The 15,182-nt window shown below is 48.6% G+C and overlaps 1 protein-coding gene across 1 annotated transcript; it reads left to right on the top strand.

Annotated features, from left to right (window-relative positions):
- Window positions 1-5,872: 5,872 nt before the first annotated feature.
- LOC142249030 (regulator of G-protein signaling 16-like) lies at window positions 5,873-14,851 on the top strand. Its single transcript, XM_075320601.1, has 4 exons — window positions 5,873-6,142; window positions 9,942-10,003; window positions 10,434-10,600; window positions 13,598-14,851. The coding sequence occupies exons 1-4, from the start codon at window positions 5,994-5,996 to the stop codon at window positions 13,793-13,795; spliced, it is 576 nt and encodes a 191-aa protein (XP_075176716.1). The 5' UTR covers window positions 5,873-5,993; the 3' UTR covers window positions 13,796-14,851.
- Window positions 14,852-15,182: the final 331 nt, after the last annotated feature.

Below are 15,182 nucleotides of genomic sequence, written 5' to 3'. Positions count from 1 at the left end.
GCCTGCTCTCTCCCATCCCCTTAATCCTCTGCCCCCTCTCCCCCCTTCCGGATCTGCTGCAATCCTGCTGCCTAGATCCATTCTGTAAGGTAGCTATCCCCAATCTCACCTCCCACTCCCATTCCACCCTTCCCCTCGCCCCCCCTTCCTCCGCCGCTCCTCCATCCGCCGCGCCCTCTCCCATCCTCCGCCGCGCCCCCTCTCCCATCTTCCGCCGCCCCCTCTCCCATCCTCCGCCGCGCCCTCTCCCATCCTCCGCCGCGCCCCCTATCCCATCCTCCGCTGCTCCTGCATCCGTTGCGCCCTCTTCTATCCTCCATCCATCTTTTTTCCATCCCACCTAGTCCCCCCCCTTTTTGCAGCACATCCGTGCATTCGTCCTAATTTTTTTTATGTAAACTAAGAAAGAAATACAAATAAACTTAGTTTAGGGCCAGTAAAATTATACTGTAGTAATCGTCAACTACAGTATTTTTTACTGAATATTGTAAGGGTCAGCCCAGTGCCACACGTGAGAGCGATGCACAAGCCTCACTCCGCATCATCCGGCACGGTCGCTCTCTTCCAGACAGGAGTGTGCGGTTGTGTCGGGTGATGTGATGCGAGATTTGTGCATTGCTCTCACGTGTGGCACTTGCTTTAGTGTCAGTTGCAGGCGCTCATTTTATATATATATATATATATTTTTTTTTTTTTACTGACGTCTGTATTTTTTATTTTGCCAAACTAATATTTCTTTGTATGGGGGGGGGGGGGTCAAGTTTCCAACATGGGGTCACATGTGGGGGAGCTCCACTGTTTGGGCACATCAGGGGGATCTCCAAACGCAACATGGTGCGGCTAACAATTCCAGCTAATTTTCCATTTAAAAAGTCAAATGACGCTCCTTCCCTCTGGAGCTCTGCCGTGCGCCCAAACAGTGGTTTTCTGCCACATATGAGGTATCAGCGTACTCAGAACAAATTGCCCAACAAATTTTGCGGTCCATTTTATCCTGATACCCCTGTAAAAATTAAAAAATTGAGCCTAAAATAACATTTTTGTGGAAAAAAAAAAGAACTTTTTTGTTTTTATGCCTCAATGTATGAAGCACGTGAGGGTTCAAAGTGCTCATTACCCATGTAGATTTATGCCATGGGGGTCTAGTTTCCAAAATGAGGTCACTTGTGGGGGAGCTCCATTGTTTAGGCACCTCAGCGGGTCTCCATACGCAACATGGCGTACGCTAATAATTCCAACCAATTTTGATGTGAAATGGCGCTCCTTCTCTTCTGAGCCCCGCCGTGTGCCCAGACAATTACTTTCCACCACATATGAGGTATCTTTGTACTCAGGAGAAATTGCACAATACATTTTATGGTGCATTTTTTCCTGATACCCTTGTGGAAAAAAAAGCTACCTGGTTGAAATAACAATTTCATGGTAAAAAAAAAATATATATATTTTCACGGCTGAACATTCTAAACTTTTGTGAAGCCTCCAGGGGTTCAAAGTGTTCAGTAAACATCTAGATAAATTCAGTGAGGGGTCTAGTTTCCAAAATGGGGTCACTTGTGGGGGAGCTCCATTATTTAGGCACCTCAGGGGGTCTCCAAACACAACATGGCATCCACTAACGATTCCAGACAATTTTGCGTTTGAAAAGTCAAATGTCGCTCCTTGCCTTCCGAGCCCTGCTGTGCGCCCAAACATTTGATTTCCACCACATATGAGGTATCTGTGTACTCAGGAGAAAATGCACAATACATTTTATGTTGCAATTTTTCCTGATACGCTTGTGGAAAAAAAAACTACCTGATTGAAGTAACAATTTCGTGGTAATTTTTTTTTTTTTTATTTTCACGGCTCAAAGTTATTAACTTTTGTGAAGCCCCCAGAGGTTCAAAGTGCTCAATAAACATCTAGATAAATTCCATGAGGGGTCTAGTTTCCAAAATGGGGTCACTTGTGGGGGAGCTCCATTGTTTAGGCACCTCAGGGGGTCTCCAAACGCAACATCGCATCTGCTAATTATTCCAGACAATTTTGCTTTCAAAAATTCAAATGATGCTCCTTCTCTTCCGAGCCTTGCCGTGCGCCCAAACAATTGATTTCCCCCACATATGAGATATCGGTGTACTCAGGAGAAATTGCACAATTAATTTTATGGTGCATTTTTCCTGATACCCTTGTGAAAATGCTAAATTTTATGGCTAAAGTAACATTTTTGTGTAAAAAAGTAAAATTTTCATTTTTTTCCTTCCACATTGCTTTGGTTGCTGTAAAGCTCCTAAAGGGTTAATAAACTTTTTGGATGTAGTTTTGAGCAGAGTGAGGGGTGCAGATTTTAGAATGGGGTCACTTTTGGGTATTTTCTGTCACCTAGGTCTCTCAAAGTCACTCCAAATGTTATGTGGTACCTAAAAAATTTTTTTTGTAAATTTTGTTGGAAAAATGAAAAATTGCTGATGAACTTTGAACCCCTCTAACTTCCTAACGGAAAAAAAATTTGTTTCGAAAATTGCGCTGGTGTAAAGCAGACAAGTGGGAAATGTTATATAGTAACTATTTTGTGTGACATATCTCACAGATTTATAAGCATAAAATTTCAAATTTTGAAAATTGCGAAATTTTCGCCAAATTTCCAAAATGTTCACAAATAAACGCAAAAAATATCGGCCTAAATTTACCATTGACATGAAGTACAATATGTCACGAAAAAACAATCTCAGAATCGCCAGGATCCGTTGAAGCGTTCCAGAGTTATAACCTGTCAAAGTGACACTGGTCAGAAATGTAAAAAATGGCCGGGTCTTTAAGGTGAAAACAGGCTGGGGGCTGAAGGGGTTAAAGGGAACCTGTCAGCAGAAATTTCGCCTAAAACCTAACAGATTCCCCCTCTGCAGCTCCTGGGCTGCATTCTAGAAAGGTCCCTGTTATTATTGTGCCCCCTTTCTGACCAAAAAAAAGAGTTTATGTAGAGGTACCTTTTTGGCTTCGGATTCTCTAAATGGGACACGGGGGCGGGCTGCCTGATGGCCGTTATTCTGCCCCCTGGTCCTGTATGCCGCCCCCCATCGCTGATTTCCATACTTCTGGACGCCGCCCACTGCTCCAGCCATCCCCGCGCATGCCTAGTGCTCATCTCTCGTGGATGAGCACTGTGCCCAGTGTCACCGCTGGTGACGTGCGCGCAGGGTTTAGATTATGGGCGGTGCTGTGATGTTTATTAACAAGCAACCGCCCATAATCGCGGGACCGCGCTTTCCCCCTCAGCCTGCTTCTTTCTGCGCAAGCGCGCTGCTGCTGACCTCACGTCACCTCCTTCCCATCTTGCCCTGAGGCAGGAAATAGATGGGAAGAGCGCGGAAGCAGGAAGCACGAAGCAGGCCGAGGGGGAATCTGTTAGGTTTTAGGCGAAATTTCTGCTGACAGGTTCCCTTTAAGCTTTTTCCGGAAGACCTGTAAAGCATCAGGTTTCCCGTCATACTGCGGTAGCCAGGTAGCTCCGGGCGCATAGGGCAAGGAGAACGGCATCACCTGAGCGAGAGCGGGGGCCGCGGCACCTCCCGCCAGCACGGCCGGGACCTGGGCAGGCCCATTCCCATCCACGGGTGCCACTGCGGCTGGGACCACCGCTCCTCCAGCGGCTCCGTCGGGCGCAGACATCTTGTTTCCATCCCCCTTAGCTTCTTTCCGGCCCCTCCTCTATCGGGGCGGGGTTTTGGCCTTCGCGCCTCTGCTACTCGAGAAGACGCTCGAGCGGGAACTCTACGCGCCAAAGATGGCGGCTTCTGAAATTTTCCGGCCGGACACCTCTGGCGGTCACAAGGCGCACCTCTACCCAACGGCAGAGCGGTAAGATCCTGTTCGTGACGCCAAGTTGTCGCGGGCGGAGGAGGGGACGCCACGCTCTCCCACTGCTCGGGTCCGGCTGCCGCTGCGGCTGCGGCCTGCTGCTGCTCGGTGGCTCGAGCGATGGGCCGGATCCCAGGGACTCTAGCGGCGCTCCTCGCCCATGAGTGAAAGGGGTTTGGTTTTTGGGATAGTCTATTGTCCGTGACGCCACCCACGGTTGTGGTGATTGAGCGGACACCACCGCTGCTCTGTCTGGGGAGCCCGGGAGTGATGGTACGGAGCAGCCAGTTGTTGATTTGCCCCTCCGTGGGTAGGGGGTTTGGCGATCCCGGGGCCCAGTGAGGGGGTTGGATGGTGGACAGGCGGGTATGGGGCCTGTAGAGGTGCAGGGGCGCAGGGGCAGCGCTGTGCCGCACGGCACGGAGATACTCACTCAGCCAGTAAACACGACACAGTTCTCGGTAAACAAATGGCTGGTTGGACGGGTCCCTCGGACGGTTACGGTGCTGATGTTCCCTGCAGTTGACGGTGACGGTCTCTTCCCTGCACCTATGTGTGATCTTTTGGTAGCGATGGATTCCCACCGGTAACCCGCTCCCTGACCTGGATATGAGCCGGAGGAGCCCCACTCTTGCCCGCAGGCGCTGGCCCTGGGAAACTGGTGCCTTCGCGGTGGCGGTGTCTCCCCTTAACGGTCGGACTGTTGCCTTCAAACGGGACTTGGTTGTTGGGAGACAGACGTCCCCTTCACTGACGGATTTGGCAAATTATGGCGACTCCTAGCCTTGCCGGGATCCGAAAGGCCATTGCCCTGGTGCTGACTGTTCTTTGTATACCGCGCCGGTACCGCCGGGTCACCACCCGTCCACGGTCCTTTCGGCAACCTCCGAGCAGTCTCTCCTGCAGACGATCACTGCCGTCTGCCAACCTTGCTGTCTCAGTCCGGGGCACACACCCGGACTAACTTCAGGTTTCTTGCTGTCACTTTTCTCTTGTCACTTCCACTCTGTCACTTGCTCCTTTACCACTTCCTTCTACTCTCAACTCTACAACTCTATCTGCCTGCTTTTCCCGCCTCCAGAGCTGTGAACTCCTCGGTGGGCGGAGACAACCGCCTGGCCCACCCCCTGGTGTGGACACCAGCCCCTGGAGGAAGGCAACAAGGATTTGAGTTTTGACTTCGGTGTACCTGCAGGGAATGTGGGGTGCGTGTGGTGTTGTGACCTGTGACCCCTGGCTTGCCCAGGGCGTCACACATATAACACTAGAGGCGGGGAGGAGGCTGCAGCCTCCTCCCCGCCTCTAGTGTTATATGCAGAGGAGGACAGAAGACACCAGAGGCTGCAGCCTCCTCCCCGCCTCTAGTGTTATATGTGTGACGCCCTGCATATACACTAGAGGCGGGGAGGAGGCTGCAGCCTCTGGTGCCTTCTGTCCTCCTCTGTATATAACACTAGAGGCGGGGAGGAGGCTGCAGCCTCTGGTGTCTTCTGTCCTCCTCTGCATATAGTAGAGGCGGGGAGGAGGCTGCAGCCTCTGGTGTCTTCTGTCCTCCTCTGCATATACACTAGAGGCGGGGAGGAGGCTTCTGTCCTCCTCTGTCCTCCTCCTCTGCATATAACACTAGAGGCGGGGAGGAGGCTGCAGCCTCTGGTGTCTTCTGTCCTCCTCTGCATATAGTAGAGGCGGGGAGGAAGCTGCAGCCTCTGGTGTCTTCTGTCCTCCTCTGCATATAACACTAGAGGCGGGGAGGAGGCTTCTGTCCTCCTCTGCATATAGTAGAGGCGGGGAGGAGGCTGCAGCCTCTGGTGTCTTCTGTCCTCCTCTGCATATAACACTAGAGGCGGGGAGGAGGCTTCTGTCCTCCTCTGTATATACACTAGAGGCGGGGAGGAGGCTGCAGCCTCTGGTGTCTTCTGTCCTCCTCTGCATATACACACAGGCGGGGAGGAGGCTTCTGTCCTCCTCTGTCCTCCTCTGTCCTCCTCCTCTGCATGGTCCTCCTTCCAGGGGGCTGTCTCTGTGCACAGATATAAGCAGGCGCCCGGTGCCAGGGATCAGTGCTGTGCAATCTTCTGCCAGGGACTTACACCTAAACCTTCCCCTGCCAGGACACCCCGGATCCCCCCGGATCCCTCCGCACCCCAAAGAGGACGATGATGTACCTGAATTCTTTTAATCCGGATGCCTTTTTATGCGACAAAGCGAAGGAGCTGCGCTCATCCATCGGCACGCTCATTCACAAGGTGGACGCGGGGCACAAGCTGATGCCCTGCAACCTGTACAAGAGGAAAGACACCCACAGGTAAGACAATGGCCAAGATGTCTGCTGCGATGCACTGAGAACGATCCATCCAAAGGAAATGAGTCCCCTCGGAGTTGTGAAGCGCTGCGGTATATGTTGGCGCTATAGAAATCAAATAATGTGCAAATGGATATTTCCCTTTAGATTACTCATATTGCAAGTTATTGGCTGCAGCTTGCACGGGCTATTATTCTCCGCTGTCAGCAGCGGCAGATGGAGTGGCTTTTGTTGTAGCTCTGTACTTAACTGACTAGGTCATGCGCGGGTTAATTCTCCTTCATCTGCGTATAAGGCTATGAAGTCATTGTATACATAAGATACAGGGTCTGCTGCTGATTCCTATCATTGCCCTCTGATGAGATACAGGGTCTGCTGCTGATTCCTATCATTGCCCTCTGATGAGATACAGGGTCTGCTGCTGATTCCTATCATTGCCCTCTGATGAGATGCAGGGTCTGCTGCTGATTCCTATCATTGCCCTCTGAGATACAGGGTCTGCTGCTGATTCCTATCATTGCCCTCTGAGATACAGGGTCTGCTGCTGATTCCTATCATTGCCCTCTGATGAGATACAGGGTCTGCTGCTGATTCCTGTCATTGCCCTCTGATGAGATGCAGGGTCTGCTGCTGATTCCTATCATTGCCCTCTGATGAGATACAGGGTCTGCTGCTGATTCCTATCATTGCGCTCTGATGAGATACAGGGTCTGCTGCTGATTCCTATCATTGCCCTCTGATGAGATGCAGGGTCTGCTGCTGATTCCTATCATTGTACTCTGATGAGATGCAGGGTCTGCTGCTGATTCCTATCATTGTGCTCTGATGAGATACAGGGTCTGCTGCTGATTCCTATCATTGCCCTCTGATGAGATACAGGGTCTGCTGCTGATTCCTATCATTGCCCTCTGATGAGATACAGGGTCTGCTGCTGATTCCTATCATTGCGCTCTGATGAGATACAGGGTCTGCTGCTGATTCCTATCATTGCCCTCTGATGAGATACAGGGTCTGCTGCTGATTCCTATCATTGCCCTCTGATGAGATGCAGGGTCTGCTGCTGATTCCTATCATTGCCCTCTGATGAGATACAGGGTCTGCTGCTGATTCCTATCATTGTGCTCTGATGAGATGCAGGGTCTGCTGCTGATTCCTATCATTGTGCTCTGATGAGATACAGGGTCTGCTGCTGATTCCTATCATTGTGCTCTGATGAGATGCAGGGTCTGCTGCTGATTCCTATCATTGTGCTCTGATGAGATGCAGGGTCTGCTGCTGATTCCTATCATTGTGCTCTGATGAGATACAGGGTCTGCTGCTGATTCCTATCATTGCCCTCTGATGAGATACAGGGTCTGCTGCTGATTCCTATCATTGCCCTCTGATGAGATACAGGGTCTGCTGCTGATTCCTATCATTGCCCTCTGATGAGATACAGGGTCTGCTGCTGATTCCTATCATTGCCCTCTGATGAGATACAGGGTCTGCTGCTGATTCCTATCATTGCCCTCTGATGAGATACAGGGTCTGCTGCTGATTCCTATCATTGCCCTCTGATGAGATACAGGGTCTGCTGCTGATTCCTATCATTGCCCTCTGATGAGATACAGGGTCTGCTGCTGATTCCTATCATTGCCCTCTGATGAGATACAGGGTCTGCTGCTGATTCCTATCATTGCCCTCTGATGAGATACAGGGTCTGCTGCTGATTCCTATCATTGCACTCTGATGAGATACAGGGTCTGCTGCTGATTCCTATCATTGCACTCTGATGAGATACAGGGTCTGCTGCTGATTCCTATCATTGCACTCTGATGAGATACAGGGTCTGCTGCTGATTCCTATCATTGCCCTCTGATGAGATACAGGGTCTGCTGCTGATTCCTATCATTGTGCTCTGATGAGATGCAGGGTCTGCTGCTGATTCCTATCATTGTGCTCTGATGAGATGCAGGGTCTGCTGCTGATTCCTATCATTGTGCTCTGATGAGATGCAGGGTCTGCTGCTGATTCCTATCATTGTGCTCTGATGAGATACAGGGTCTGCTGCTGATTCCTATCATTGTGCTCTGATGAGATACAGGGTCTGCTGCTGATTCCTATCATTGCCCTCTGATGAGATACAGGGTCTGCTGCTGATTCCTATCATTGCCCTCTGATGAGATACAGGGTCTGCTGCTGATTCCTATCATTGCCCTCTGATGAGATGCAGGGTCTGCTGCTGATTCCTATCATTGCCCTCTGATGAGATACAGGGTCTGCTGCTGATTCCTATCATTGCCCTCTGATGAGATACAGGGTCTGCTGCTGATTCCTATCATTGCCCTCTGATGAGATACAGGGTCTGCTGCTGATTCCTATCATTGCCCTCTGATGAGATACAGGGTCTGCTGCTGATTCCTATCATTGCCCTCTGATGAGATACAGGGTCTGCTGCTGATTCCTATCATTGCCCTCTGATGAGATACAGGGTCTGCTGCTGATTCCTATCATTGCCCTCTGATGAGATACAGGGTCTGCTGCTGATTCCTATCATTGCCCTCTGATGAGATACAGGGTCTGCTGCTGATTCCTATCATTGCCCTCTGATGAGATACAGGGTCTGCTGCTGATTCCTATCATTGCCCTCTGATGAGATACAGGGTCTGCTGCTGATTCCTATCATTGCCCTCTGATGAGATACAGGGTCTGCTGCTGATTCCTATCATTGCCCTCTGATGAGATACAGGGTCTGCTGCTGATTCCTATCATTGCCCTCTGATGAGATACAGGGTCTGCTGCTGATTCCTATCATTGCACTCTGATGAGATACAGGGTCTGCTGCTGATTCCTATCATTGCACTCTGATGAGATACAGGGTCTGCTGCTGATTCCTATCATTGCCCTCTGATGAGATACAGGGTCTGCTGCTGATTCCTATCATTGCACTCTGATGAGATACAGGGTCTGCTGCTGATTCCTATCATTGCACTCTGATGAGATACAGGGTCTGCTGCTGATTCCTATCATTGCCCTCTGATGAGATACAGGGTCTGCTGCTGATTCCTATCATTGCCCTCTGATGAGATACAGGGTCTGCTGCTGATTCCTATCATTGCCCTCTGATGAGATACAGGGTCTGCTGCTGATTCCTATCATTGCCCTCTGATGAGATGCAGGGTCTGCTGCTGATTCCTATCATTGCCCTCTGATGAGATACAGGGTCTGCTGTTGATTCCTATCATTGCACTCTGATGAGATACAGGGTCTGCTGCTGATTCCTATCATTGCCCTCTGATGAGATGCAGGGTCTGCTGCTGATTCCTATCATTGCCCTCTGATGAGATGCAGGGTCTGCTGCTGATTCCTATCATTGCCCTCTGATGAGATGCAGGGTCTGCTGCTGATTCCTATCATTGCCCTCTGATGAGATACAGGGTCTGCTGCTGATTCCTATCATTGCCCTCTGATGAGATGCAGGGTCTGCTGCTGATTCCTATCATTGCACTCTGATGAGATACAGGGTCTGCTGCTGATTCCTATCATTGCACTCTGATGAGATACAGGGTCTGCTGCTGATTCCTATCATTGCCCTCTGATGAGATGCAGGGTCTGCTGCTGATTCCTGTCATTGCCCTCTGATGAGATGCAGGGTCTGCTGCTGATTCCTATCATTGCCCTCTGATGAGATGCAGGGTCTGCTGCTGATTCCTGTCATTGCCCTCACATGTCTCAGCCCATCCTGCAAGAAAAAGCTAAATTCTTGGTTAATTATGCGATTAGATTCTGAGTCAATGCAAACTCTATTCATTTCTCTTCCCAGAAACTGCACGAAAGAAGCCATGAAATGGAAAGAATCCTTCAGCCGGCTCCTTACTAGCAAAGGTGAGATTCTGGGTCATTATAGGGGGATAACAGTTTCCAGGGGGTTAAGTGCATATAGGTGGGTCACACGTGCAGAGCGGCAGAATAGGCTAAATAGTAAATGATAAGTAATATTGCGCTATATATTACTGTATATGACTTTATATAATAACATAGTGCAGAATAGGTTAAATAATAAGTATTTCTGCGCTATAGTATATGGCTTTATATAATAACAGTGCAGAATAGGTTAAATAATAAGTATTTCTGCGCTATAGTATATGACTTTATATAATAACAGTGCAGAATAGGTTAAATAATATGTATTTCTGCGCTATAGTATATGACTTTATATAATGTTACATAGATCACGTCATACAATGTAACAAGGAAAGTGACAATGACCAGTGGCCGTCGTTATCTCAGTGTCTTGCCTCTGCCTCTTCTATAGACGGACTCTCGGCCTTCCGCACCTTCCTGAAGACAGAATTCAGCGAGGAGAACCTGGAGTTCTGGGCCGCCTGCGAGGACTATAAAAAGACGCCTGCGGCGAATAAACTTCCTGGCAAGGCTCAGTGCATATTTCAGGAATTCCTGCAGACCGGAGCCCCCCGAGAGGTAGGAAATGAGCGACAATTAGTCACCATGACAAAAAATGAGGTTCCTGCAGCAGAATCCCAAATATCCTGGAACAGTAGCGCCAAGGGTATAATGCGCAGCCTAATAGTGCCATTTATTATAAGTCACGGGGGCAGATATTCCTGAACGTTCCAGGCATCTTGTTACAGAAGAGTAAAGTCACTTTTTCATCTGCTTTGAATTGGCTGATAACAGGGAATAACAGATCTCATTCAAGACCGCACATACTTTGTAAGGCTAAGATGACATCTCCAGTAATCATCCGATGGACAAATGGTTAAACACACAACTTTTTTTTTCATTTTGAAAATATTGATTTTTGCAGGATCTGTTTTTTTTAACATTGGACTCTATCGAAATGGATCTGTTACCTGATTGTTAATTAATCAGCCATTCTTCTTGCCTTTGTAGAGGATCCGGTAACTGATCACTAGTCATCCGTTTTTCTTGCATTTGTAGAGGATCCGATAACTGATCACCAGTCATCCGTTTTTCTTGCATTTGTAGAGGATCCGGTAACTGATCACTAGTCATCCGTTTTTCTTGCATTTGTAGAGGACCCGGTAACTGATCACCAGTCATCCGTTTTTCTTGCATTTGTAGAGGATCCGGTAACTGATCACTAGTCATCCGTTTTTCTTGTATTTGTAGAGGATCCGGTAACTGATCACCAGTCATCCGTTTTTCTTGCATTTGTAGAGGACCCGGTAACTGATCACCAGTCATCCGTTTTTCTTGCATTTGTAGAGGACCCGGTAACTGATCACCAGTCATCCGTTTTTCTTGCATTTGTAGAGGACCCGGTAACTGATCACTAGTCATCCGTTTTTCTTGCATTTGTAGAGGATCCGGTAACTGATCACTAGTCATCCGTTTTTCTTGCATTTGTAGAGGATCCGGTAACTGATCACTAGTCATCCGTTTTTCTTGCATTTGTAGAGGATCCGGTAACTGATCACTAGTCATCCGTTTTTCTTGCCTTTGTAGAGGATCCAGTAACTGATCACTAGTCATCCGTTTTTCTTGCATTTGTAGAGGATCCGGTAACTGATCACCAGTCATCCGTTTTTCTTGCATTTGTAGAGGATCCGGTAACTGATCACTAGTCATCCGTTTTTCTTGTATTTGTAGAGGATCCGGTAACTGATCACTAGTCATCCGTTTTTCTTGCATTTGTAGAGGATCCGGTAACTGATCACTAGTCATCCGTTTTTCTTGCATTTGTAGAGGATCCGGTAACTGATCACTAGTCATCCGTTTTTCTTGCATTTGTAGAGGATCCGGTAACTGATCACCAGTCATCTATTTGCATTTGTAAAGGATCCGTTTTTTGTTTAGTAAATAAGTTTCAAATGGAAGATAAATAACAATCAGTTAACAGATCCGTTTTCCATAGACTCCAAACTTAAAAAAAAACGGATCCTGCAGAAATCAATTTTTTCCCCAAAGCTTTTTTGCCATTCTAACAGATGATTACTGGACATGTGACCCGTTATTAATTAGCAATGGAGCCTTTAATGCTAAATTAATTTCTTCAATTAATGATTTGCACCATAGAATGGAATTCTTGGGGTCGGTTCACACGTTGTGCATTTCCTGTGGATTTTTACATGCAGCTTTTGCAGCAGATTTAACCCTTTCCATTGCAATAAGTAAAATCTGCTCTGATTGACATGCATTTCGCTGGTGCTGCAAAACACTGTTGATTTTAGGTCAGTAAAATTGGCAGCAAATACGCGACTTAAGGAATTGCTTGCCTTTAGATATGTCGTCAGTTGATTAGAAGGAGCACATAGTACGGGCTACATGCCCTGTGCGCCGGTTCAGCTCTGCTCTGCAGCTGCAGTGCTGGAATGTTCCATGGTTTGTGTTCTGCAGATTTACTGCTCCGAGCGTCTCACAAATGCTACGTGTGGTATAGAATTGCAGTCCACCTACCGCATTGTCACACAGTGTAATCCCTGACACACTCGGCTCTGCTACAATTGCTGTCCACCTACCGCATTGTCACACAGTGTAATCCCTGACACACTCGGCTCTGCTACAATTGCAGTCCACCTACCGCATTGTCACACAGTGAAATCCATGACACACTCGGCTCTGCTACAATTGCAGTCCACCTACCGCATTGTCACACAGTGTAATCCCTGACACACTCGGCTCTGCTACAATTGCTGTCCACCTACCGCATTGTCACACAGTGTAATCCCTGACACACTCGGCTCTGCTACAATTGCAGTCCACCTACCGCATTGTCACACAGTGAAATCCATGACACACTCGGCTCTGCTACAATTGCAGTCCACCTACCGCATTGTCACACAATGTAATCCCTGACACACTCGGCTCTGCTACAATTACAGTCCACCTACCGCATTGTCACACAGTGTAATCCCTGACACACTCGGCTCTGCTACAATTGCAGTCCACCTACCGCATTGTCACACAGTGTAATCCCTGACACACTCGGCTCTGCTACAATTACAGTCCACCTACCGCATTGTCACACAGTGTAATCCCTGACACACTCGGCTCTGCTACAATTGCAGTCCACCTACCGCATTGTCACACAGTGTAATCCCTGACACACTCGGCTCTGCTACAATTGCAGTCCACCTACCGCATTGTCACACAGTGTAATCCATGACACACTCGGCTCTGCTACAATTGCAGTCCACCTACCGCATTGTCACACAGTGTAATCCCTGACACACTCGGCTCTGCTACAATTGCAGTCCACCTACCGCATTGTCACACAGTGTAATCCCTGACACACTCGGCTCTGCTACAATTGCAGTCCACCTACCGCATTGTCACACAGTGTAATCCCTGACACACTCGGCTCTGCTACAATTGCAGTCCACCTACCGCATTGTCACACAGTGTAATCCCTGACACACTCGGCTCTGCTACAATTGCATGCTGCAGAGGTGTTTGCTACATGTCCAAGTCTCACAATGTATTTTCTCCTTTTAGGTCAATATTGATCACCAGACCCGAGAATTCACTCGTCAGCAAGTAGCAGTCGCCTGTCGCAATTGTTTCGACGCGGCACAAGAACAGACCCGAGTACTAATGGAGAAGGACTCTTACCCCCGTTTCTTAAAATCGCCCCTTTACCAGCAACTATTAACACAGTCATCAATTAGGAAATTAAAACTATCTTTTACATGAAGTGGAATGAACAGTGCGATGGAAGTGACATCACAGAGGTCCCCGCAGATGAGCCTGCGCCTGGCTCCTGACATCACAGAGGTCCCCGCAGATGAGCCTGCGCCTGGCTCCTGACATCACAGAGGTCCCCGCAGATGAGCCTGCGCCTGGCTCCTGACATCACAGAGGTCCCCGCAGATGAGCCTGCGCCTGGCTCCTGACATCACAGAGGTCCCCGCAGATGAGCCTGCGCCTGGCTCCTGACATCACAGAGGTCCCCGCAGATGAGCCTGCGCCTGGCTCCTGACATCACAGAGGTCCCCGCAGATGAGCCTGCGCCTGGCTCCTGACATCACAGAGGTCCCCGCAGATGAGCCTGCGCCTGGCTCCTGACGTCATCCCCGGCGCGGACTCTGGACACCGGGCTCTGATTGGAGAGCGAAGGCTTCTAAGTAGAGTCCATTGTGCTGGGGGCCAAAATGAAGACCCAAAACGGGTCTATGAATCCGCAGCACCTTATCCTTATCCATGACCGGCCATGATGTGACAGTTCTTACATCAGCAGACGCCTGTAACCCTTTATTTGCTGTGGACTGACACCATCTTCTCCAGGAGACTTGAAGTCTCTCTGCGACCCTTATCTTTTGTGTCCGTGTTTGTACAATGTGTCACATCCTTCCGCCATTGTCGTTTTTTATTCCTACTACCAGGAAGGCAGGAAGGACAATGTTATTTTAATTGGTCAATCATCTGGAGATGTCTTCACCTCAGACTTTGAGGCAGCCAAGTATTTTAGCGGTAGTAATAATGTTATAAAATTACTATAGCGAGAAGAATGCGAGGAAATAGGAGCTGTATAATGGAGACACATTCCTGGACGCGGGCTCCGGAAGCAGGAAACAGGCCCTTGTCGGACTTGTGTGGAGCGCGGGCTGCGACCCCTTCACAGGACCTCGGCATCTGTGTAGAAAGTGTCTGTGTGTAACGATACAGTGTATTTCTGGTAAATACATTCATCCATGTTTATTTAAGTGTATTAAACTTTTAAGTTAATAAATAATTTTTTATATAGATATATATTTGGCTTCGGTCTTTTTTTTCTTGCAGAGTTGTACAATATTTCCCCCCACCCCTCACTTATTTCAAAGGTAGGATCACACGATCATCCGAGAAAAGCCGATCACGCTGTTCAGATGATGTGGAGAATACAAAAAACATTTCTCCGCCTCCTCCATTTAGTCAGTCCACGAAAATTGTCCCTCTATCGAATGACCTCTGAAAAAACGAGACCGCTCACTACAGCCTCCGGGAAACACTGACATCCACAGGGGACCAGGTTATGAGAAGCGATGACATCACTGAGTTCATCGGTGGTCACAGCTGGGCACTCCTACGATACTAAAGGTCC

Source organism: Anomaloglossus baeobatrachus, chromosome 8, assembly GCF_048569485.1.
Source record: "Anomaloglossus baeobatrachus isolate aAnoBae1 chromosome 8, aAnoBae1.hap1, whole genome shotgun sequence".
In the NCBI taxonomy this organism is placed as follows: domain Eukaryota; kingdom Metazoa; phylum Chordata; class Amphibia; order Anura; family Aromobatidae; genus Anomaloglossus; species Anomaloglossus baeobatrachus.
The sequence above is the reverse complement of the archived record's forward strand: the minus strand, read 5'-3'. Positions and strand labels throughout refer to the sequence as shown.

Excerpts from the sequence above, each read along its gene's own strand:
- LOC142249030 (XM_075320601.1), top strand. The coding sequence starts at position 5,994 with ATGATGTACCTGAATTCTTTTAATCCGGATGCCTTTTTATGCGACAAA. Across the intron at positions 6,143-9,941 it reads AAGAGGAAAGACACCCACAG|AAACTGCACGAAAGAAGCCA; the intron begins GTAAGACAATGG and ends TTCTCTTCCCAG. Across the intron at positions 10,004-10,433 it reads CCGGCTCCTTACTAGCAAAG|ACGGACTCTCGGCCTTCCGC; the intron begins GTGAGATTCTGG and ends CCTCTTCTATAG.